The 22,507-nt window shown below is 42.1% G+C and overlaps 3 protein-coding genes across 7 annotated transcripts; 2 read left to right on the top strand and 1 right to left on the bottom strand.

Moving 5' to 3' along the window:
- Positions 1 to 3,582: 3,582 nt before the first annotated feature.
- On the bottom strand, positions 3,583 to 5,957 carry phospho2 (phosphatase, orphan 2). 2 transcript variants are annotated; one of them, XM_049717152.2, is made up of 4 exons: positions 5,799 to 5,957; positions 5,391 to 5,480; positions 5,226 to 5,320; positions 3,583 to 5,118 (listed from the first exon to the last, which is right to left on the bottom strand). In XM_049717152.2, exons 1-4 carry the CDS (start codon positions 5,867 to 5,869, stop codon positions 4,547 to 4,549), a joined length of 828 nt encoding a protein of 275 aa, XP_049573109.1. In that variant the 5' UTR covers positions 5,870 to 5,957; the 3' UTR covers positions 3,583 to 4,546. The 2 variants fall into 2 exon arrangements, with proteins under 2 accessions (XP_049573109.1, XP_049573110.1); XM_049717153.1 differs by lacking the exon at positions 5,799 to 5,957 and adding an exon at positions 5,627 to 5,792.
- A 145-nt stretch (positions 5,958 to 6,102) lies between these two features.
- syap1 (synapse associated protein 1) lies at positions 6,103 to 8,888 on the top strand. Its single transcript, XM_049717135.2, has 9 exons — positions 6,103 to 6,417; positions 6,870 to 6,988; positions 7,061 to 7,127; positions 7,230 to 7,303; positions 7,432 to 7,571; positions 7,650 to 7,807; positions 7,882 to 7,931; positions 8,044 to 8,200; positions 8,436 to 8,888. Exons 1-9 carry the CDS (start codon positions 6,204 to 6,206, stop codon positions 8,564 to 8,566), a joined length of 1,110 nt encoding a protein of 369 aa, XP_049573092.1. The 5' UTR covers positions 6,103 to 6,203; the 3' UTR covers positions 8,567 to 8,888.
- A 1,892-nt stretch (positions 8,889 to 10,780) lies between these two features.
- adgrg1 (adhesion G protein-coupled receptor G1) lies at positions 10,781 to 22,236 on the top strand. 4 transcript variants are annotated; one of them, XM_049717089.2, is made up of 15 exons: positions 10,781 to 10,853; positions 16,124 to 16,187; positions 16,255 to 16,514; positions 16,998 to 17,184; positions 17,253 to 17,298; positions 17,482 to 17,572; positions 18,321 to 18,437; positions 18,533 to 18,649; positions 18,770 to 18,812; positions 19,147 to 19,253; positions 19,351 to 19,463; positions 19,536 to 19,813; positions 19,890 to 19,989; positions 20,071 to 20,345; positions 20,447 to 22,236. In XM_049717089.2, exons 2-15 carry the CDS (start codon positions 16,124 to 16,126, stop codon positions 20,596 to 20,598), a joined length of 1,950 nt encoding a protein of 649 aa, XP_049573046.1. In that variant the 5' UTR covers positions 10,781 to 10,853; the 3' UTR covers positions 20,599 to 22,236. The 4 variants fall into 4 exon arrangements, with proteins under 4 accessions (XP_049573046.1, XP_049573045.1, XP_049573043.1 ...); XM_049717088.2 differs by lacking the exon at positions 10,781 to 10,853 and adding an exon at positions 11,262 to 11,684; XM_049717086.2 differs by lacking the exon at positions 10,781 to 10,853 and adding an exon at positions 14,274 to 14,621.
- Positions 22,237 to 22,507: the final 271 nt, after the last annotated feature.

Genomic DNA, 22,507 nt, shown 5'->3' with positions numbered 1-22,507 from the left:
TTAGTTAGCTAAGTTATGACTTGATTTTAAAAAGTTTGGTTACTTTAGATAAATTCAACAGAAGCTGAAAGCCTTCCTATATTTTTATCAGTGACGTTGAAGAAGAAAGACTTTGTCGGTCTACTTACGATAAATATTTCTACCAAAGTTCAAGCTTTTAAGTACAACTAGCATCAAGAAACAAAATGGCTGCTTTTAACTATAATGGCAGGTGTCCTGTGTCTTTTCAGGCATTACTTCTGGAATTTTTTTTTGTGGGTCTTCCAAATTCCACGCTGCCAAAAGAAAACAGTCTATCTCGCATGCGGGATTAATGATCCGAGAAAGGTCACGTCAAACCAAAACCGTTTACTTCCTGAGTTTTATCGACCGTGGCATGTTAAGACTTTTTTTGTGGGTCTACTCAGGTTGGATGATTTCCAAAAATGAAGTAAATCCAAGAAAGCCATTGCCTGTTTACAGACTACACAAAATTGTGCGGACATCCATTTTGGAGAAAATTCCACGGCTTGTACTTTGACAAACTCCAAGAAGGGAATTCACTAAATTCCTGAATCTTTACTGATTCCATCTAATGTGGGTAAAGTATGACATCAAGATCTGATGTTCATATTGAGGAGTTGCCTTGAAAAGGACAAGAGTAATAATTGATTTTCTAATGTTGAGCCACCGAATTGCCTTGTTATGACAGCAAACGTTGACAGGCTGTCTGAGAAACAAGACAAGATGCCTTAGAGGACATTGGGAGTGCGGCTAATTAATTGTAATAAGCTTTGGCCCGCCGCATGCGTTGGCAAGAAGGTGCGAGACTCGGAACTCGGGCTTTCCCCCCCCCTCTTGCGCTAAAGCCACGACGACAGCGTGCGATCCAGCGGGCTGACGCGCTCTGGCACTGGACGCCGGGCACATCTGCTCTGATTAATCACCTGCTTCGCCTCGCGCATACATTTCATTATCGGCTTTAAGTGGGCGAAAACAACGAGGCTTTGAGGCGGACGAGCTGTGACGAGGGGGAAGATGAAAGGCGACAAAAATGAGAGTCATTTATCAGGTGTTATGTAAAAAGAAAGTCGATTGCCCACGTCTCGTTTCGTTTTCCTGAGAAACAAGCTTTGACCTCTGGCGAGAAAAATATTTAATAGCTCGGCCTTTGTGCCAACTCTGTCACAATGCATCTTTGTCGGGACGGATTGGACCGGTTGGTGGGCCGGATTTGGCCCGGGAGCTGCCAGTTGATCACTTTAAAGAGGCTGAAGTGTTTTTTTGAACTCTGACCATGGACCACTGATTAATTTTTCGCTGTCTAGGACGGAATATATTGTACGAGGTTCAAAATCTGTAGGAGGGTTTTGTCTTTGAAAGGGCCGAGCTGACGCTAAAATAAAATTGGCTTCGGGGACTGGCTGAATTTTCAAAACAAATTACAGAGGTGCTGCCAAGATGATTTTGGGGTGTTTATGGCGTCAGGGTGCATTTATTTACTCAAGGGAAGGGAACACATTTTAGGCTTCAGGATGAATCATTATTAAACATTGGCAGTGATGTCAAGTAAAAGGGAAGTTTTAACACAATTTGGATATTTCACAACAGTCCTCACTGCTTCAATGAACTTGGCAGAGGGCTCTTGTGGGCTTTATTCTGGACCCAGGCCAAACATAATTCACTAATATTCTCTTTTGTAGCATTTGCCACTGTGCACATCCTTGCTTGTCAAGAACAAAGCTCACCCAGACTTGGAAAATATTAAAAGGACTCAAAGGATAAGCTGCTCAATAGACTACTGTAAATACTGTACACAGCGTGGAGCTACAGTGCCTCCTGCTGGTAGGATTGAAAACATGCCTCCATTCATAAAGACTGCTTGATATGCATCTCGAATAATAATAATAATAATAATAATAACCTCGATTTTGATACAGATCAGCAGAATGGTGCAATAAATTTATTTTGTCTTTCTTTTCAATAGTTCACTGTCACCTGAGACTCACTGTGAGTCAAACATTTGCTTCAACTAGCTAATTTTAAGTGAGGCGTTGTAACTCTGACTTTGTCTCCTCTCCAAAAAGTTAAGTATAGCAAATTGTAGCACAGCAACCAAGCAGACAGTTGACATCCGACCTGCCTGCGAGCTGACTTGCGGCCTTCTCTCTGTGTCTCTCCAGACCTGACCGGGCCGGGCCTGGCTGGCCATGGAGTCAAGAGAGTGCCAGCCGACATCATGCCAAGGCAGCGCTCCAACATTCCCGACTAGGTCAGTGCACGTTGTCAATGTGGGGCATGGAGGGAAGCATCCATTGCCTACAGGGGGAAGGCCAGGAAGCTACTCTCTGTCACAGAGAGGAGACACGTCGCTAATTAGCACTCGCATGGGAATTGTTTAACACTACATCTATTTCAATGCCTCTGGCATTTTTTTTTACCAGAAAAAAAAATCTGCATAGCAGTAAAAGGACACGAATCATCATCAGGGAACGTCACATCTTAAAAATTTTATTTAACAGATGCAACAACATATATCACCAAACAAGCAAAAATGTTATTAATATTCCTATAAGATTGGTTAGTTAGTTAGTTAGTTAGTCAGTCAGTCGGTCGGTCGGTCGGTCAGTTAGTTAGTTTAGTTGGTTAGCTAGTTTAGTTGGTTAGCTGGTTAGTCGCTTGGTTAGCTAGGTAGGTAGGTAGGTAGGTAGGTAGGTAGGTAGGTAGGTAGGTAGGTAGGTAGGTAGGTAGGTAGGTAGGTAGGTAGGTAGGTGGGTATGGTTGGTTGGTTGGTTGGTTGGTTGGTTGGTTGGTTGGTTTAGTTAGTTAGTTAGTTAGTTAGTTAGTTAGTTAGTTAGTTAGTTAGTTAGTTAGTTAGTTAGTTAGTTAGTTAGTTTGTTTGTTTGTTTCTTTGTTTGTTTCTTTGTTTGTTTCTTTGTTTGTTTCTTTGTTTGTTTCTGTAGGTCCATGAGTTAGTTTGTAGCTTTCATTTGTTGTAAATTATTTTGTTTCAGAAGTTTGTTTGATTCATCCACTTAGTCATTTAATTTTGTTCATTTCCATTACATTTTGGCACAGACCATAATTAAGGTTGAGCTAGGCCAATTTTGTTTATTTGGTACATGGAGCTTGCCAGTGGTAGACATGTTTAATCGAATGGTTTGTACTGGGTGTATTTGTAAGGGGAGCGTGTGTGTGTGTGTGTGTGTGTGTGTGTGTGTGTGTGTGTGTGTGTGTGTGTGTGTGTGTGTCTGTGTGTGTGCGTGTGTGAGATGCAATGTTGTGTTTTGTCCAAAGCAGGAATGTCAGCACTGCCCTCAGGTCTTTCTTTACTTTAGTATGCAAATGAGGCGCTTGGCCTGCTGGAATCACGGATTGCTCCTTTAAATATTCATTAAGGCCTCACGCGTTATCATTGCCGTTGTGCTGACATGATACAGAAATACTCAACACACCTCGCTGGTGTTTGGGGGATGCATTTCTCTTATATGTAGTTGTGGGATTGTTGTTTTGAACTAATAATCAGTTGAGAGTGTGTTTGAACAGTTACCTCCAAAGGTATTAGAACGCCAAGGTCATTTGGGTTTCAAATTAAAAATGGAATATGAGACAAAAAGAAATCCAGCTTTTATTTCCTGGTATTTAGATGTGGTAAACAACAAAAGGAGAAAGCACCTTTAAAAAGTTTCGAGCCAAGCATTTTTCAAGTGAGCAAACGTATTGGAATATTTGTAATCTGTGTGTCCATCCCTTTTTCTTGCAGGAATAAAATGTCCTCCAGAGGAGTCCTGTTAAAAATGTCCCCTTTTATTCAGGCGTCAACTCATACATGCAATGCTTTTCCAAATGAATGCTGACGGGGCAGATGGATGAGGTGCCAAAAAGCTGCTCAATCATGCTGCCCGGTCGGTGTCCAGCTTTGCTCCTCTCAGCACAAGAAGTTGACACCATTGAAGATGACATGGCAGGCAGGCTCCATTGGCACGAGACCAACAGCAGGTGAGAATGAGACAATTTGAGCAAGCTGTCGATGAAAAGTTTATTGACGGTAATTGCTTCTGCTGTGCTCGTAATTACTGCTGCAGTTAACGTATGAATAACAATGTGGACTAGTTGGTTGTGAATGTTGGTCGGGGCTGGACGTTTAGCTGCCTCGCAACACTTCTGGAACTGACAAAATATTGATTTATAAACAAAAGAAGAAATGATATTAAGATGGGATTGGTTGTGTGTCAAATGAAATGGTGGGATGATTTTGGTAGTTGGTTTAAGAGTTTAAGTCCAACAGTGTTGCTTAAACAGACAGATTAAGGCATCTGAAAACAAGTAAAAAGCAAAATTTGTGGGATCTTAAAAGATTTATGTGTCATTGTGTTATTTAAAATTGTGAATAAAGGGGTCAAAAATTGCAGGATACAAAACGTGACAATTGATCACTATGATTGGTTGTTTGCTAGCACATGCAAATTAAAATTGACATAGACTACAAGATAATACAAAAAACCCTGACTGTGGATGATAAACAATTACTTCTGTTACGTTCCATTTGGGTTGTGCAGTGATGACGTTAGCTTGGAGCCTCAGACCCATTAGTCTGGATTGTGGAGTTAAGACTGGCTTGTAGCTCATGAAGGATTTGGGTTCCACTGCTCCAAGCAATGACACTAGCGTGCAAAGCATCCCTCTTGTCCTCCAGCAGCTCCTCCAGGGCATATCCTTTCCTGGGCATAACAACATCGCCCCCTCTCAAGCAGGAGGCTGGGCAAAAATCATTGGTGCCATCGCCTACGTAGAACACTCGGCTGTACTCATCTCGCTGGGCTAGGTATGTCTCCAGAACTTTCTTTTTGCACATGTTGACGGGGCAGCGGCGACAGTTGTGCGTGTGGTGGTGCAATACTTCTACTCGGCCCAAAGCGTTGATTCTGGCCGGGTTGGTGAAGACGCAGTCCACGGCCGAACGCAACCCGGTGGCGCAGAGGATCCAGTCGATGAAGAGCGCGTTGGCATCCGAGATGACCACACAATCCACGTCGCTCTTGTTGCACGATATGAATGTTAGCAGCTCGCTCATGCCCGCCGTCAAGGGGATTCGCTCCATTTCAGCACGGACTCTTTCCACACTCACGTCTTGTTCACCTGCAAGAAGAAATTACATATACCTGAAATGTGTTTATTATTACTTTACTACTAGCTGAGTTCTAATAGTTACTCAAATATTGACGTCATAATATTTTTGTACATACCTATATAATCCATCACTCTGCCCATGAACTCAGTCCAGTGGCCTTTTCTGTATGAATTCTTCAATTTGTCAGGCAGAGTCTGATCTGGAAGACACCTAAAATAAAACTGTATTTAGGACACATGTCTTCAATAATCTGTAAATAATGTAAATCATCAATATTTACCTGATCACCCACATGTCACTGTTGTCATCGACCAGTGTGTGGTCGAAATCGAACACCATCAATGTCTTCATTGCGTGAAAATGTTCGGAACTTGCCAAAGCAAAAGTGAAAGGAAAAACATGATTTTAGAATGGGAGGTGGCTAAACAACACGCCGAATGTAAAATAAGTCCACAAATAATACTTCGAATCTCGATCTGATTGTTTATTTACGGTGTAGATCGAAAATATACTCACTAATATTAAAAAATGCCATTCTTTACTTGAACTTTGGTGTCTCATTCATAAACGAATTTGGGGGATTTTAAGAGATTATTGCATAAGCACATATTTTCTGAGCATGGAAAATGAGATTTTAGAGACTAGAAGGTCAAAGACGTTTTTATATGACGATAAAAGCCAAACTGACCTATATTTTGATGTTGTCGTAAACCCTCGGTGAAGTCTCGTCGCGTCGTCGCAAGATATGAAATGACTCATTACCGCCTCCTGTGGTAAACTACAATATGCTCTGTGGTTATTTAGCAAATTTACTGAGATGAATCTTTGTGTGATTAGTTGACAATTTATTATTTCTCGTAAATTGGGTAATCTTATTTAAGGGGAAAATGGTCCATAATCCTAAAACTCACATTGAAAACCCTCATACTTATGTCCGTTAGGTGGCAGTATAGTTAAGCAGCCGACCAATTTAACAGCCGAAGAAGAAACCTGTCCGAAATATTATTTCCGGGTAGCACTGCCCCCTTCAAAGAACAGTTCCCCCAAGCCAAAGAACGTTTCCTCCTCTCTAAAAAAATCTTTTTATTTGACAATGTTGCGAGGTTTGGGCTCTTGGTTAGGTTTTGAGAACCCGGTGGATGCCAATTCGTCGGTTGACGCCGAGGAGGAACAGCAGAAGCTGGAAGAAAAAGTGGTGGAAGCTCAAAACGAGGTAAACAAACAGCAACCAGCAGCTGATGGCCACCATAACGAAGGAGGACAAGATGACGTGGAGACGAATCAGGAACTCAATAAAGGACTTGGCGGTGAGTCAAATTATTGATTAGATATTAAATCACGATCCAAAAAAAATCACATGATCAAATTAGCAGTAACACCTTTGATCTTAACGCGAGCCTTGTGTTTGTATGTTTGGGATGACGCAAGTGTCGTCTGTGGCAATGGATGCAAACAAAATAATAACTTCAAAAAACGTGTTTAGAAAGTGCTTTGATAAAACACATTCAGATTGTAATGCTCGTATAAAACAGAATCAAGAGAACCTACAAAGGCACATCACATCAAACATTGGCAATATCAGTGCCGTACTGATGAGCTGTGTTCTTGGCAGGACACGCCCCACTGCATGGCACCATCAAAGCAATCCTGCCTAAAGACTAAAACTAATAAACTAATTTGACTTTTACTTTATTACGCCCAAAGTAGGCGTCTCATCCTATCTTTGATCTACTGCCACCTCCACTTTTCCCCTGTCCAGATTTCATCTTCAGTTTCGCGTCCAACGCCACCAAGAAGCTCTCTGAGTCTGTGGTAGTGACGGCACAAAACATTAAGAAGAGTGTCGAGGAGGGAAAAATCGACGGAATCATCGACAAGGTGCGCTTATTCACTAATATTTGTTGTTATTATTCTTGTTATTATTATCTACCTTTGTTCCTTTGTGTGCAGACCTTCCTGGGAGACTTCCAGAAAGAGCAAGAGAAGTTTTTACAGGAAAAGAAGTCCAAAAGATCAGGTAGAATATCGTCGATATTAAAAATATGCTTTGTGAAGTTGAAATAGATGATAAAAAAATCTGAATACTTAATTTTATGATGTTGATTTCTGGTGTGTCCAGAAGCAGCAGTGCCTCCATGGGTGGGCTACAATGAGGAGGAGACCATCCAACAACAGATCCTGGCCCTCTCAGCTGTGAGCAACATTTTTTTTTTTCCCAAATACCAATAATGAGTGTATGCCTCATTTGATAAATGTGATGTCTCCTCTCATGAGGACCCATGAAATTAGATACACAGTTAGATGTTGTGGTCCACGTTCAGGACAAGCGTAACTTCCTGCGCGACCCCCCGGCTGGCGTGCACTTCCACTTCGACATGGGGCAAATGTTTCCTCTGGCCACTGTCATGCTGGAAGAAGACCAGCTGCTCAACCGCATGCGCTTTGACCTGGTGCCCAAACAGTCAGTGCCTTCACATTTCTCAGTAGCCCCCATCACGTACGTTGGCGTTTCACTATTTTTCTTGCTTTTGATTGACAGCGTGAAGGAGGAGGTGTTCTGGAGGAACTACTTCTACCGCGTGTCGCTCATCAAGCAGTCGGCGCAGCTGACGGCGCTGGCGGCCCAGCAGAAACAGCAGCAGAAGGCGGGCGACGATGGAGACGATGCCGTCTCACCCCATGATGTCATCTTAACGGGTATACATGATAGGCATCACGCTCATTTGCATATATGCAAATGCTCATCGCTACTTTGTTTGTTGTCCTCGTAGATAACGTCAGGCCCAAAACGCCGCCTGTTGCCATCGGCGACAAGCAGCAGGTAGAACACAAGGATTCAGTATAAAAAAAATCTTCTTTTGGACATCATGGCTTTTTTTTCTTGTAAAATATTTACGGCAATCCTCAAACAAAATGCGCATGTGGTCCCTCAGCCCGTTCAGGAGGAGGACTTTTCCATCTCCACCAGTCCAGGTGTGGCAGAATTTGTGAGCGACGCTTTCGACTCAGCGGCCATCGACCACGAGGACCTGCAGAAGGGAATGGAGCAGCTGGTGCTTGACATGAAGGACAGCGCTACCCCGGCTGATGGTTGGTCTCAGTTGTTCCATGTCAAAATTACCTTTGTGCCAGATGGGCACAACGGCCACTTAAAACAAAGAAATGACTTCCTAAATCAGGACCTCCCTTTTCCCGTCAGGATAAAAAACTGTAATTACGAAGTGATGAGGCAATAAAGTTGAAATATTTATTTGTGGGGAAAAGAAGCCACACATAAATTGTAGTAGTGGTAATATCGGATGTGACATTATTGTCTTCATGGCAGAAGAGCAGTCGGACTGGGAAAAGGAGCTGCAGCAGGAGCTCCAGGAGTACGAGGTGGTGGCCGAGTTGCAAAACCGAGACGAGCAGTGGGACCAGGAGATCGAGGAGATGTTACAGGCGCACGACACCTAAAGCCTGTCACGGTACGGCCGTTGCTCTCGTGTACAAGTGGACGCTCAACCGTGAATGTTTTCCGGATGACCATCGAGCTGAGGTTTTTATATTAGCAGGAATGCCTGGTCACTTCTACTAGGTAATGATGTAATGGCAGAGAAAGGGCGTTAGAGGGCGCTCCAACGCAAATAATATTAACTGGGTAGCATCGTAAATGAAACTTTTCTGTCCCTTTTTTTCCTTTCTGTACAGTCAAAACGAGTTATTAGTTATCTAACAGACATGTCAAATATAAAGTTGGAATATGTAAATAAAAAGGTAATTTAAAAAAAAAATTGAATCATATTTTCAATAGACTTGTTTTTATTCCTGTCAATAAAATTAATCACATTAATAGTTTTTTTTTTTGCTATTTTCTTATTATCCCTCTTGCAATCTACTTAGGACTGCAAAATTTGCAAATTGACATCCTGATTGCATTTCAAGTCTTTTAGCATTAAGTAGTAAATATATAGTAAGACTATTTTTATTTTTCAAAACTTGTCATGGAAAGTGAATAAAGTCTGCAGCCTTCATGGTGACTAATCGGGCATGGAATGACGGGGAGGGGGAAAGGAAATAACCGACGGAACCGGCACCCTGGATATTTTGTTTTGTCGAAAGTCTGTAATCACAGCCAGTGAGACACCAGACGTGCCAGACATGTTGCTGCCTGTTTTGAAGCAGACGCTCCCGGATGACAAGAAAAAAAAATCAATGCCTCAACTCCAATAGAAAAGCTCTGGTCAGACAACGTAGATCAATGCGGCAAGATCATAAAAATGCAAGCTCAAATATCAAATCTGAAATGTTGAACACGGCAAAAAAATTGCAGCCTTAGATCTTCCTTTGTGATTCAGGACATGATTCTTGATTGCATTGTAGCAGTTGGGATTAATGCATTTATTTTGCTTCCTGTTTTTTATCACGCCATCATGAACCCTTTCAACCCTTCAGCTTTGCATACGGCCACACTGTTACCATGGCAATCAAGCCACCCACCCTGTGTGTGCGTGGCAGTTATTGCTTGTGTTGTGTGTGTGTGTGTAACCATCTTTTAATAATGCATTAGGACCTTTTGGTCCGTGTGTGTGTTTTCCAGACAAAGACGACCATGGAGAGCAAAATAAAACAGGGAAAGATAAGAATACACTACTATAGATTTTTTTTTTTTTTATTGCTTTTCTATTTTTTTTTTATAGGTGTCGTGAATTATTTGCTACATCGTGGAATTTTGTGCTGATTATGTTTCCATTTTCTCAATGGTTGTAGCGCATGGGAATGCAGGGTGGGAACCGCTTCACAACACATCTCACATACTAAAATGATGAAAGTTGCATTGTGGTTTTTACATTTCCTCTTTTTCACACTTAAAAGGGTAACAGAAAGCACTTAAGGAAACGATTCCCACACAAATTTCGAAAAGTCTTCCATGCATAACTATATTTTTTACTTAAGTCTGAGATATTTTTAGGTATCGTGTGATGACTCTGTCACTGTAGATCTTGAAATGACTTTCATTACGATTACTATCGCTATCACTTTAATTTTTTTTTTTTTTTTGTAGAACTATTTTCAAAACTATGTCCTACTTTTTCTGCATTTGTTTCTTTGCACAGTAGCAATGAGCGCACGCGACCACATGTTTCATGGCTCTTATGCATATTTGGGCCTCAAATGGCACATGTGGTTTTGAAGTGCTTGCATTTTCTTCTTTTAGTGGTCCCTGTTACAAAAGGACCAAGTACCACACACGAGATGTGGGTACAATTTAAAAATAAAACATTGATTTTGACTTCCTGTCTGTCCATCGCTATAGCAACAACATAATACAGTGCCAATGTTTATCTACCAAGCCACTCGGTTGTTTTGAAACTGCAATATATCTTGGATCGGTCACCCAAAGTCTGCTGGGATACTCTTCATGTCACCTTTGACCCCATTGAGGCCATGTGTCAATATGAGCGTGATTACTAGTTGGTCTTAGCATGCTGACCAGTCAAGTCAGCTGGGATATGCGCCAGCTCACCCGTGACCTTAAGCGCTATAAAAGATGGATCATTGAAATGAGATCCGGGTGGGTTTGCAAAACCTGGACGATCCAGAAGGCCGCGATCGGGGCCAAGGGGAAAACCGAGGAGGTGTTTTTAGTCTGTGCTGTGATTTGACTGGAGTTCAGTGAAGCGTTGAGGGATGAGGGTTCATGTGACGAACAGCGCTGTGGGAAGAATGTGCACCTTGCTTTGCTGATGAGTCACCTATTAAGGTCTGTCCCACGGTCACCAAGATCTTACTTCCTTCTTATTCAGCCGAAAACGCAGTTGTTTGTACCTGCTGCTATCAGCCAGACGACCGTTGAGGGGTGAGACGAGGGGGGGCCTAGATCCTGCTGCAGATGAGCCCACAAAAGCACCCGCCAGCTGCTCCTTGATTCTCTCCTGTGGTGTCACTAAGTCCTGATGGGCCATAAAGTATACTGTAATAAAAACATTATGCGATTCAAAATTATAACCAATGCAATGCTCACGTTTATATAAAATAACATTATAAAATGTAAACGTTTTGACAAATATTTACAAGCGACAACAGCACAGTCAAATGGCATGCGCTTATGTTAGCTCTTATTGTAACAGTCAAACCGGAAACTCTTTTATACGCAACAACGAGCGACTCCGCCTTGACATCTCACGGCGCCCTGTCTGACAAAACTGACAATCGTCCCAGGGACACGGTACAAATGAACGATTACCTTCCCGTGCCTACTTGGTCCTGTCGTAAAACTTCCGATTCCATAAAACGTCTTCAATATTCAGCACAGAATTTTTTTTAGATCTATTTTGTGACTGAGAACAACAGGTGGATACGAGTCGAATCTTTCCCAATTTCTCCCATAAACCTGCTCTGGCTTGTTGGATGGACTGAATCATTGTTGGAAGGGTGAGAACGCCAGAATCGGATAAAAATCGGATAATTTTGAACCGACTGTTAGAATCGGGTTTTGTATGATTTTTCATTTTTGGGGAGAACCGTTTTTTTCTTTGATTGTACGTGCCCAAACTCCTTGGAGTCTACTGGCGGTTGACTGCGTACTAAAGAGGTAGGTTTTATTATTTCTGCGATATTTTTACAATTTCTTATGGTAAATGTGTTATGTTGTTGTTTGTGTTGTTGTTGTTGTTGTTGCTGTGTTGGGATTATATTACGTTTTCTAAAGATGAAAGTAAAGGTTAGTAGTGGGGTTTCTAAACTGAGGGTGGAAGCAGTAGACAGCCCCAACATTTTGTTTTTATTTGTATATATCAGTATTTTAAACTCTAAATCTACTCCAACCTGTCTATCCCAAATTATTGTCATTTCAAACGCATTTTACAACTTGGTTTACTGGAGGTATGATTTGTAAGAAATGCAAGGACATTGCAGCTCATATAGACATTTTTACATGTTTTTCGTCCTGTAAAAGTTTGGGGAAAACCAAATTTACCATAAATAACAGTGCTGTGACAATAATAGCTCATTTTCACCTTCATGTAACCTGGGTATAGATGAAAAGGAAGGCACGACTTTCATGGTGCGGTTTCCTCACAGTTGGTGTCACGGTGCGCAATCAAAAGTTTTCACTTGTACTGAAGGTGTCAAACAAGGGTGTCAAACTCTTTTTTTCGTGGACCGCATTATCGTTATAGCTTCTTTTTGACGGTCATTATGACGGTCAACCCAAATAAATGTATAAGCACCTCATATTATATACAGTAAAAGCGACAAAACAAACTGATAAATAACTCGTTTTCAAATCAGATGAGTAAAATCTGGTCAAATATTTTTAAAAAAGTTATTAAAAGTGAAGACAATTTGCAATTCTAGTAATGACACACGAATTTGACGCACAATTTGTCTTTGCGGGCCACATAAAATGATATCTGGCCCCCCGGGCCTTGAGTTTGATGTGGTGTAAAATGTCCGCCGCTTCTTTAAAGCCGCAAAAAAAGTGTTAGCTGCTGAAATTGTCTCAACAGTGGATGCTAAACAAGATAAGAAGAATACAGGAGAATTGACTTAAAATATGACACATATGGTGCACATAAGTGGGGTGCACATAATTGGTGTGCAGGTGCATTGACAATAAAAAAAATAGACCCGATTCCAAGCGGAAGCGAGAGATGAGGCTTTGTTCATCAACCCACTGATATGCAAATAATTCAACCAACATGTGACTCAGCCCTTTGTGTTGACTTAATTTTGCATAATGAGGAATAGAGAGCCCCCAGGTGGCAATTTAAACCGCCCGACCCCCCGCCCCCAAGGTGACAGCATAGGGTCTGTGTGATGAAGTCCATTCATTTGTGCCGTTCATTGATTTATTCACAGCCCTGACAGAACCGTCCCCCGTGTTCCACCTGGTCCTCCGATTTCCTTAACCTACATCGAGACACATGGAGCATCTCCATGGTGATAGCAAGAATGCTACGTGCACACACGCACACACTTGCAAAGCCTAGGGAGCATTCTTTTTTTTTTTTGCAGGGGCTTCACTTTGAGCCTATTTTTTCTTACATCAACTCTTTCATGTGTTGCAAGTCCCCACAGCTGAACTCAGGATTTGAGCGCTGCCGTTTCCACCCCATAAATGTAACACGTCAAGTCACATCGTGGCTTGTGCGGCCAGCGCAACAAAACCAGCATCTTATCTTGCAACATTGTTGCACGGTGCACATTTATCACAATGCGATAAAAGAAGTTCCGATCAACGTCATTCTTTGGCTACGGCGCAGGCATTATTAAAATAAAGGATTTAAAAAAAAAAACTAGCAATGTGAGGCATTGTGTATGCAAGTGGTGTTTGCAAAAAATCAATGGGTGAGCGCCTACAGTATTGACAGTGTATCGACATGGTGTTTCCATGCATCCTAAAGAAATGTAAATTAAATTGCAAGCTTAATTTGTCCAAATCGGGATATGATTCGCGGAATCTTCTGCAAAAATTCTAATGAATGACACCAAATAACAACATTGGAGAGTTTTAGCATTTTTGTGGGTCAGGAACAGATTAATGGCATTTCCATTCATTTCATGGGAAAGGATGATTTGAGATGCAGGTGCTTTGAGTTATGAGCGTGGGCACGGGACAAACTCAACTTGTAAGTCAAGTCACACATCATCGTTGTTTGCCCTGTTCCAAGCGACATCGTCCGACAATAAAGGGTGAGCTGGGTGCGTGGGCGTTTTATCACTCGCCTTTCAAACAATCCGAAGTGGCCGGTGACCTTTGAGCCTCGTTCACGCAAGCTGTCAGCGCGGCTCGGTGGCGGCGAGACAACAAAGAGCGGCTATTGTGCTTCCGTGCTCATGCGCAGACACGCTGAGAAGACGGACCGATGCAGACGGGCCGGGCTGTCAATAGGAGCGTGTCTCAGTCTCCTCGGTGTCACGTATGTGCCGGTCAGGAAATGGAGGTCCAAGTCATGCCACAAGGAAATTCTCAGGCCATGACAACACGGAAATTATATCCCGATTTGTTTCTCTATTGTCATTCATGAGAGGGAAAATACCGAATTTGCATAAAAACAGGCAAAAATGAACATTTATCATTAATGTTGTACATTTGATATGTTTTAAATGTAAAAACATTTTTGGACCCGGCCAGTTTGTTTTTGTTGTTTTCAAACTCAATTGTAGCTCACAAGGTTTTCAAGTGGTTTTGTGAGCTGGGATTAGACCGTCGTGAGACAGGTTAGTTTTACCCTACTGACAATGTGTCGTAGATTTCACTTTGTCAACCTCGGCTGTTTCCCGTGACACACTTGTCACAAAAAAGGAGACAGCCCCGCATTGTTACAAAAAAAGGAGAACGCCCACAGTGTTCCACGGCATGACTCATACTCGAGATGCAACAATTTTTTACCGGAAAACACCTTCTGATTGGCGGTATAGGTCAGAGGTGCCCGTCTCGTCGCACTTGAACGCTCGGGTTGGCCGCATGTTTCGGAATGAATGTAAAAATTGCAGAATGTCTGTTTCTGTAGACACGCATGAGCTGGTAAGTGAAAGCAGAGAGGGGGGGATTCTTTCCCTCAAAGGGGGCACGAACAATAGTGTGTGTGTGTGTGTGTGTGTAAGGTTGTCCTTGTGCAAGTGGGGACGTCTGGTGTGTAACCCTTGTACACATTAAATAAGATCCTGTAACTTGGTGAATTTGATATTTGAGGGTAAATCTTTCAAAAGATGTATCTTATTTTAATTTGACGTCGCATTGGAAACAGTTTCCACATTGTTTAGTGAAATAAAAATGATTTTTTTTTTTTCTTACGCGATGAATAATTGCGATGAAGAATCGTGACTTTGTTTATTCTTGTGGACATTTTCACGCAAGCCGACTCACGCTTCGGGCAAGTTGTTGCGAGAGATTTTCACACATCCACACACCCTTTTTTCTGTGTGTTGCATATGTAGACAGTAGAGCGTTGTGTCGCCGGGGACATTGCTGGCTGTGTGTTTTGGGTGGACTTCATCAATTGCTACTCTAGACAAGTTCATCCTCATCAAGGCTCGTGAAAATGGCGGAAGACGCCGGCGTGAGTCATCACCCGGAGGCTGAACAATTGGAAAGAATAATGTTTGTTTGTTAGGACACGGGAAGCAATCATGTTAATGAACTGAAGCGGTCCACAGAAAGTTTCACCTTTTGATAATCTCCAAAATTGAAGTTTGACTCAGACTTGGGTTTTAACACCATCTAATTTAAAACAATTAGCATTCCTCAAACTTAAGTTTTGCGTTTATCATGTATGCATGTCAAGATAAGTGTGGCTGCGGCTGCGCCGGTTCCTGTTTTATTATGTCAAACTGAGGTTTTGTTTGCTCTCCTAAAATTATCACGTGCGTTTTCAGCAGCTTGCCGGGCCGGCCACACCGCAGACATTTTGTTCTTACTAAAATGTGACCTGGCGCACCACAAGTCAGTCTGTGATGGAGCAATGGATGGGGAGTGTGGTTGATTGCTCATTTTCACATGACATTAAATGTGCTTTTTTTTTAGGGGGGGGGGGGGGGGGTAAAACAAAAACAAAATTTGCTATTATTCCTCCAAATGTAGAATCTTTCATTTTTCATTAGGTTCAGGTTTTCAGTTTCACTCTTCCCGCTTCATTCTGGAACTCTGTCCATTTCTAGTACTTCCTGAAATGGCCCACGTCCGTCCCGTCACTCTTACGGGTAGAGAAACATAAATCTGCCAGGGGGGGTTAAAAATAAAAAGGAAATCGTTGGAGTGTGTGTGTGTTCAAGTGGAAGAGTGTTTCCATCGATAAGCTGCTATTCCTCGATAGCCCCCCCCCCCCCTCCCCGTCATGATAAAACGCAGACCTCACGATAAGAATTGTATCGTTGTAAAAACGTTATTCTGTCAAAGCTGTGCAGACTCGAGATAAGGACGAGCTGTTTGAGAGTGGCTGGAGAAGGAGTTTGGATTCTTTGTCGTCGTAAGTCGCTTTATTCCGTGCCCCATTTGACATTTCTCTTTTTTTCTCCCTTGTTACACAGATGGAAGGTCAAATTCCCAAGGGTGTGGTGGCATTGTCCATCTTCATCTTTCTCCTCTCTAAAGGTAAGACAAGCTGCCTCCTCTTTTGTTCTATATGAACTTTGACCTCTATCGTCATGTCTCCTGGTAGTATCCTGCGACCGAGATCTCCACTTTTGCGGCATCTGGCGGCACGGCCAACGTCCGCTGATACTAAGCTTCGACATCCTGCCCGGCTGCGGTGAAATCAGCATCGCGGCCAACGAGAGCTCCCTGAATGTCCGCGGGGGAATCGCGGCGCAGTGCCAGCACTCCGGCACGTACCGGCTGGACCGCCAGACGTTCCACGAGGACGGGGAGACTCACTTTTGTTTGTACTGGGAGCCGCTGCAGGATCAGTTGAAGTTACAGGTGACGAACGGGAGCGGCTGACTCCATTTTAGCAGGCACAGATGGAATATTATATTTCAAATTACTTTGCACAATTCAAATATATTTATTTTCCTTAATTTTTTTTTTTCCTCCTTAATTGATTTAAGTGTATGATATAAACTAAAAAAAAAAAAATCAATATGAACCAATCATAGATTTTGTGCAAATAGTAAAATATAATTTTGTATTAAATTAAAAATGTAAAAAGCGATTCAAAGAACTATCATGTGCACGCAGTGTCGAAAACTAGAGTTCATCGATCTGGTTTCGTTTTCTGTCATTGCGTGCAAGTCAAGTGGTCACATGACTCATTCCACAATGTTTTCTTTTGTTTCACAATTAACATATTGTCATCAGTAACAACATGCAGAGACCTCATCAAAAGATGCAAACCACACATCAGCAAAAAAATGGGAAGCCTGAAAAATGGATGTTGACTCACACGAGGTTGTTGTTGCCAAGGTGGGCTGGAGGAACTTCACCCTTTGCTGGCCCAGCGGCATGCCCGACGACTGCTGCACGTACCTGTCGTACGGCTCCAACGCGCCCGAGGCCGCCTACGGCATCGTGAACGGGACGATCGAGAATGACACCGTCTCCCGTAAAACGCTGACGGCCTACACGTTTAGCGGCAGCGCTGTCAAATGCGGTGAGATGCGGCCGCGATCTGTCAATCAATGTGCAAACCATTTTAATAAAACCTTTGTGTTTTTGTAGCCACCTTCTGTCCCAAGCGGAGCCATGGAGACGCCCAAGTCAGCATGTAATTTCCTCCCTCCATTTCCTTTCGTGTGCCTTCACATTTTAAGTAGCATGGCAGCTGTTTTATGAGAAAACACTCGGACGTATGATTTGCATTTATAGGTGTACATTTGGAAAAAATAACCTGGCCACCTTTGAGAAATGACAGCATGCAGCTAAAATGACAGTGTGTTTATGTGCTCAGGATTGACCAGACCGCTGTGGAGCCTCTTTGTGCCCGCAGCTCGGAGCTGGAGCTCAAAGATGACTTCCGAGGCATTGATATCAACTCGTCTGTGAGTCACACACGCAAAAAGTCAAATAACGAAGCATTTGACACATCCGTGAATCGAGAATATGACGAGTTGTTTGATCTGAGTAGTCGCAATAGTGCCACTATTCCACGGCCTGCACTTCTGTGCTATAGCGCCCCCTGGTGATGCAAATGCAATTGGCAGCATGTTAGCCTCATGATAGATTTTTTTAGTAAACGGAAGCACATTTGTGTCAGCATCTAGTTTTAAGTGGTATATGGAAAATAATGAAAATGGATGGATTTAGTATATTTATTTTATGTAAGAAAATAAGTTGAATAACAGCTTTGATTATTATAAATATTTATTAACAACGAAATAACAAATTGATCATGATATTTTGAAAAATAAATATTTTGGTATCTTTATTTTCTTTATTTATTTATATTTATGATTAGTAACTACTATTAAAATGAATATTTAAATTATTTTCATTTTGTTTCATTTGTTAAACTTGAGAACATTTTATTTTTATTTTCCATCCATCCATCCATCTTCTTCCGCTTATCCGGGCTCGGGTTTTTATTTTGTATTTCGTTATTTATTCATTTTATTTCTTTTTTTTAATTTGTTTTAACTTAGAGAATTCATATTTTTATTTAATTCTATATCTTCATTATGTGTTTTATTTTTTTAACTCATATTTAAGTTGATGTCATTTTCACCTTTGTGTTTGTGTGTTTTTTTTTTTTTTAGTTACCCTACTAAATATGTATGTATTGTTTCCCAGCGTGTGGAAGGCTTGATCCCAGAGCCCACCATCCACCTCCCCCCAGCTTTGAAACGAGCTGCAAAGAACAACAGCAGAGTTGTCTACACCTTCTTCAAAAACAACTCCATGTTCCAGGTGAGCCCCGGCGATAAGATACCACCGTAAAATGACATCCGCCGTTCAATGTCCACATGAACATGGGGCTGCTGTGGAATGTGTGCGCCTATCAGGTGGACCACAAAGAGGAACGAGTTCTTGATGACGTGGTGGAAATCTCCGTTGAGAACCAAGTCATCCAGAACCTGGCTGAGCCAATCAGGATTGGCTTCCATCATGACGCCATCCTTGTAGGTTTGCCACACAATAAGAAACATAGTTTTAAATTGCTTTCCTGTGTCAAAAAAAAACTGCCTACTTGCATCTTAATAAAAATAATAAAATATTTTTCCCCCCCACCTTCATTCCAGAAAACACATTCAAGGAAGTGCGTCTCATGGGACACGAGGACAGGTGGGAGAATGTTTTTCTCTCAATTTCCTGTATTTCCTCACATGCTGGTTGACTTCATAAGTGCCACAAAATTCAAATTGTGACATTAATATTATGTGTTCTTAATTAAAAATACAAAAACTCAATTTGGCCATACATTTTTTTTTTTTTTTTGTGGCTAGGCAGCAGCGGTTGCAGTAATACACAAAATGGGCAAAAAATACATTATTATATATTCTATACAATTTCCCCAAAAATATATATTGTAAAATAAATAGAGCAAATGAATGCATCTTCTCCACTATTTTCGGAAATACCGATTATTACTGATTGCGTCTTCTGTGTGTGCATGTAGATCCGATGAAGGTGAAATGGTCGGTGGAGGGTTGCAAGACGCAGCAGAGAGGAGCGAAGCACACCGAATGCCTCTGCGACCACCTGACCTACTTCACAGTGCTAGTGGTGAGATGTTTGCATTCATGTACTGTTTGCATAACATCCAAATCTGCTGTAGGGCTTACTTGGGGTACTTAGAGATCCGTCTGCTTGTCTACAACAGCAACTGGAGCCTCGCCCGGTGCGCCACCTGCTGGCTCTGACTGCCATTTCATCTCTGGGCTGCATCGTGTCTTTCATCAGTGGCGTTGCTCTCATCGTCTTCCTCTGCAGGAGAAGGTCATTTTTTATAACGAGGCGTTCAAAGTGGTGTGTGAGGAAGAATTACAAATTCTGATTCCACCTTACCATCCATACCAACAACAGGCGAGCTCAGGATCCAGCCACACCCATCCACCTGGGCCTGGCCGTGTCCCTCACCGTCCTCCACCTGCTCTTCTTCTTCACCGGCGTCCTGGCCAATGTGGGAGGCCAAGACCTGTGTGTCGTGATAGGTGCCGGACTTCACTATGCCCTACTCAGCACCTTCTCCTGGATGGGCATCGAAGTGTTCCACACCTTCTGGATGGTCTACATGGTCTTCAGACCCTCCCCGAGCCTCTGCGTGTGGAACCTGCTCGGCTTCGGTGAGTGCGTTTGCGTTCACTTGTCTCAAAGCCAGCTCGAGTGATAGCTTTTAACTCCGAGTAATTTCATTTTCAGTTCTGCCTGCCGTTCCCGTCGTTATCCTGGTCGCAGTCGGCAACATCTACGGCCTGAGGCAGGTGGCGTCGACTGAAGACGTAGGGAACCCGTACTTGATGTAAGCCTTCATTCATAATTTTTTTTTTTTGGTCCTTTATGTGACCTCATCAATAGTTTATCTCCGCGGTTGTGTTTCCAGGTGCTGGATGAAGGACAACCCCAAGTCGTTGCTGGCTCAACACCTCACCAACAGCACGGTGCTGGCCGCGCTGGTGTCGGCAGGCCTCCTGATGCTCTTCCTGGTCTACCGAGAAATTCGCACCCGGGACGAGTGGCGAAAGAACCAAGTGGCCTTTCTCAGCATCTGGGGCCTCAGCTGTCTCTACGGCACCACCTGGGCTCTCGCCTTCCTGGAATTCGGACCGTTCTCGGACTTTATCACGTTCCTCTCCTGCATCCTCAATTCCTTCCAAGGTATTTGACAAAAGTGCGACTAAATATAGTTGTGAGGGTTTCTTGTTTTTGTTCTTTAGTAATCTTCACACTTTTCCTCCATCCTGGCGTGTTCTGCGCAGGCTTCCTGCTGATGTTGAGGTTTTTCATGCTGGAGTGGATGCGCAAGCACGCGGGGAGAAGCAAAGAGTTGCCTGCCAAGGCGGGTCACATGCCTACGTCGCCGTCCACCATCAGTCAGGAACCTCTGGAGCCGCTTTGTTCCAGCTCTTGATGCCTCCCTCGTTAAAAAAAATCCACAAATAACACCTCCACGCCGGCCCGGAGCCTGGATCGAACCTTTTCTTGAATATCTAGGCTGGCTCTAGTTTTTGTCTTTCTTTAAGCTGGAAACTCATTATTAAGCTTTATTTCCAGACAGATGAAGATTTACTGCACTGATATTTCCTCTTGACTATTTGGTGAATTAGAAACCATTTCTGCTTTGGACCTTAGCTAAGCTTTGATTATTTTTTATTTTTTTTAATTGTGTACAGTTTTGAAGTAGCACTTTAGATGTTGTGTTTTTTTATGACGTCCTTGTGTGAGAAATGCTGTTTTGTTCAGTTGAGCTTAGTGGCCGACAGAGTATCTATTTAAAAAAACAAAATTCACCCAAAATTCAAACATGTTTTTATAGTTTTGGTTTTTTAATTTGGAGATACTTCACTTGTTTTTATGTTGTTAAAAAAAATACTGTATTCCCTCTTATAGTAGCTGGAGATGATATTTACGTAACTGTGGGATCTTACGGTACAAAAGGCCCGTTTGAAATTTGGTTTCTTTGTGAAAACTATTCCCAGGTCCTAATGAATTGCCTTTTGATTTTTTTTTCCCCCTAAATGGAATCTTTCAGCATTTTTTCGAGAAAAAACAGTTTCACTTTGTTACATGACATTTGCGAGGCAAGACATGCCTGAAAAGTTTCGTTGGAAATGCTCATTTTGACCAAACTCAAAAACATGCCCAGAATGGTATGAAAATTGCTCCTTCATTATTATTTTTTTTTTTTTTTGTAAAACGAATCACCCAATACCGGTTCCACTTAACATAGACGTAACTTGATTAGTTATTGACACTGCTTATGGTTGGAGAATGGAAACTCGTTTGATGATCCCCACTTGCAATTTATTTTCACATTTTTGAACTATTAATGTGTAAAGCAACATTATTTAATACTGTGAAGGTAATTAGGGATGGGCTGTTGTTGCCCTTTGTACAGGTTTGTATTTGAGGTGCAGTGTCGAATACAACAAAGGCCACTTTGAGGAAATACGGGTTGTTAACCTCGCTGTTAAAAGGGAGATAAATGATGACATCATTCATCAATCATTATTATGATAGCACAAAATGCAGGCTACTGTTTTGATCATGCCCCCAAATGGAGCAAAGACTGAAAGTATGTTGTTCACATGTCCAAACAAGAGTTTCACGTGACACGTTGCATAACAGAAAGAGCTCATTATAATCATCTGCTTTGAGTTAAACTTCTTGTTGACTTTGTTTTTTTTTGACACAGCCAAAAATGTGAGGTTAGTCAGTTTTGATCGAAATCGTTGCGGACAAGAAAGAACATGAATAAGCAGAGCAGAAGAAGTTTTTGTTTTGTACATTTTGAAAGTATTTCTCGCGCTCTCACGCTAACTTGTTAATTATAAACCGTGAGATAAACCCTTGTTTGGGCTTGTAAAAGTGACACAATGAAGTGGTATGTTTTGGAGTCAAATCCTGATTTCACGTTGAAATTAATGTGACCCACCGACAAACCAAGTGTTTTCTTAGTTACTGTGACAATTGCACTTTTGTTTCTGTATCCTCCACTGTGTCGTATGGTTGTGAACTGCGTCTAAAAATAAATAATTTTGATGATAAATATGTGACATTTGACACAATTCTTTGTCACCCAAAAACAAATGTCGATATTGCTTCCTGGAATTGTCACTGACTTTGCTGACTTGACAGCAACCTCTGAGTGAACTTAAGTGTGTTATTTTTACCCTCTGCTTTATCAATACTGTCAACGACAGCGGACATGCTATGATAAAACGAACCCCTAACTTCAGGAGCAAGATGGCTGCCGAGGCCTGACCCGAAGAGGAACTTTGAATGCACAAACTTGATAAGTGGATGCCAGTACAATCTTT

This window comes from Syngnathus scovelli, chromosome 4 (assembly GCF_024217435.2).
Source record: "Syngnathus scovelli strain Florida chromosome 4, RoL_Ssco_1.2, whole genome shotgun sequence".
Classification (NCBI taxonomy): Eukaryota; Metazoa; Chordata; class Actinopteri; order Syngnathiformes; family Syngnathidae; genus Syngnathus; species Syngnathus scovelli.
Note: the sequence above shows the minus strand (reverse complement) of the source record. Positions and strands in the feature narration are given on the sequence as shown.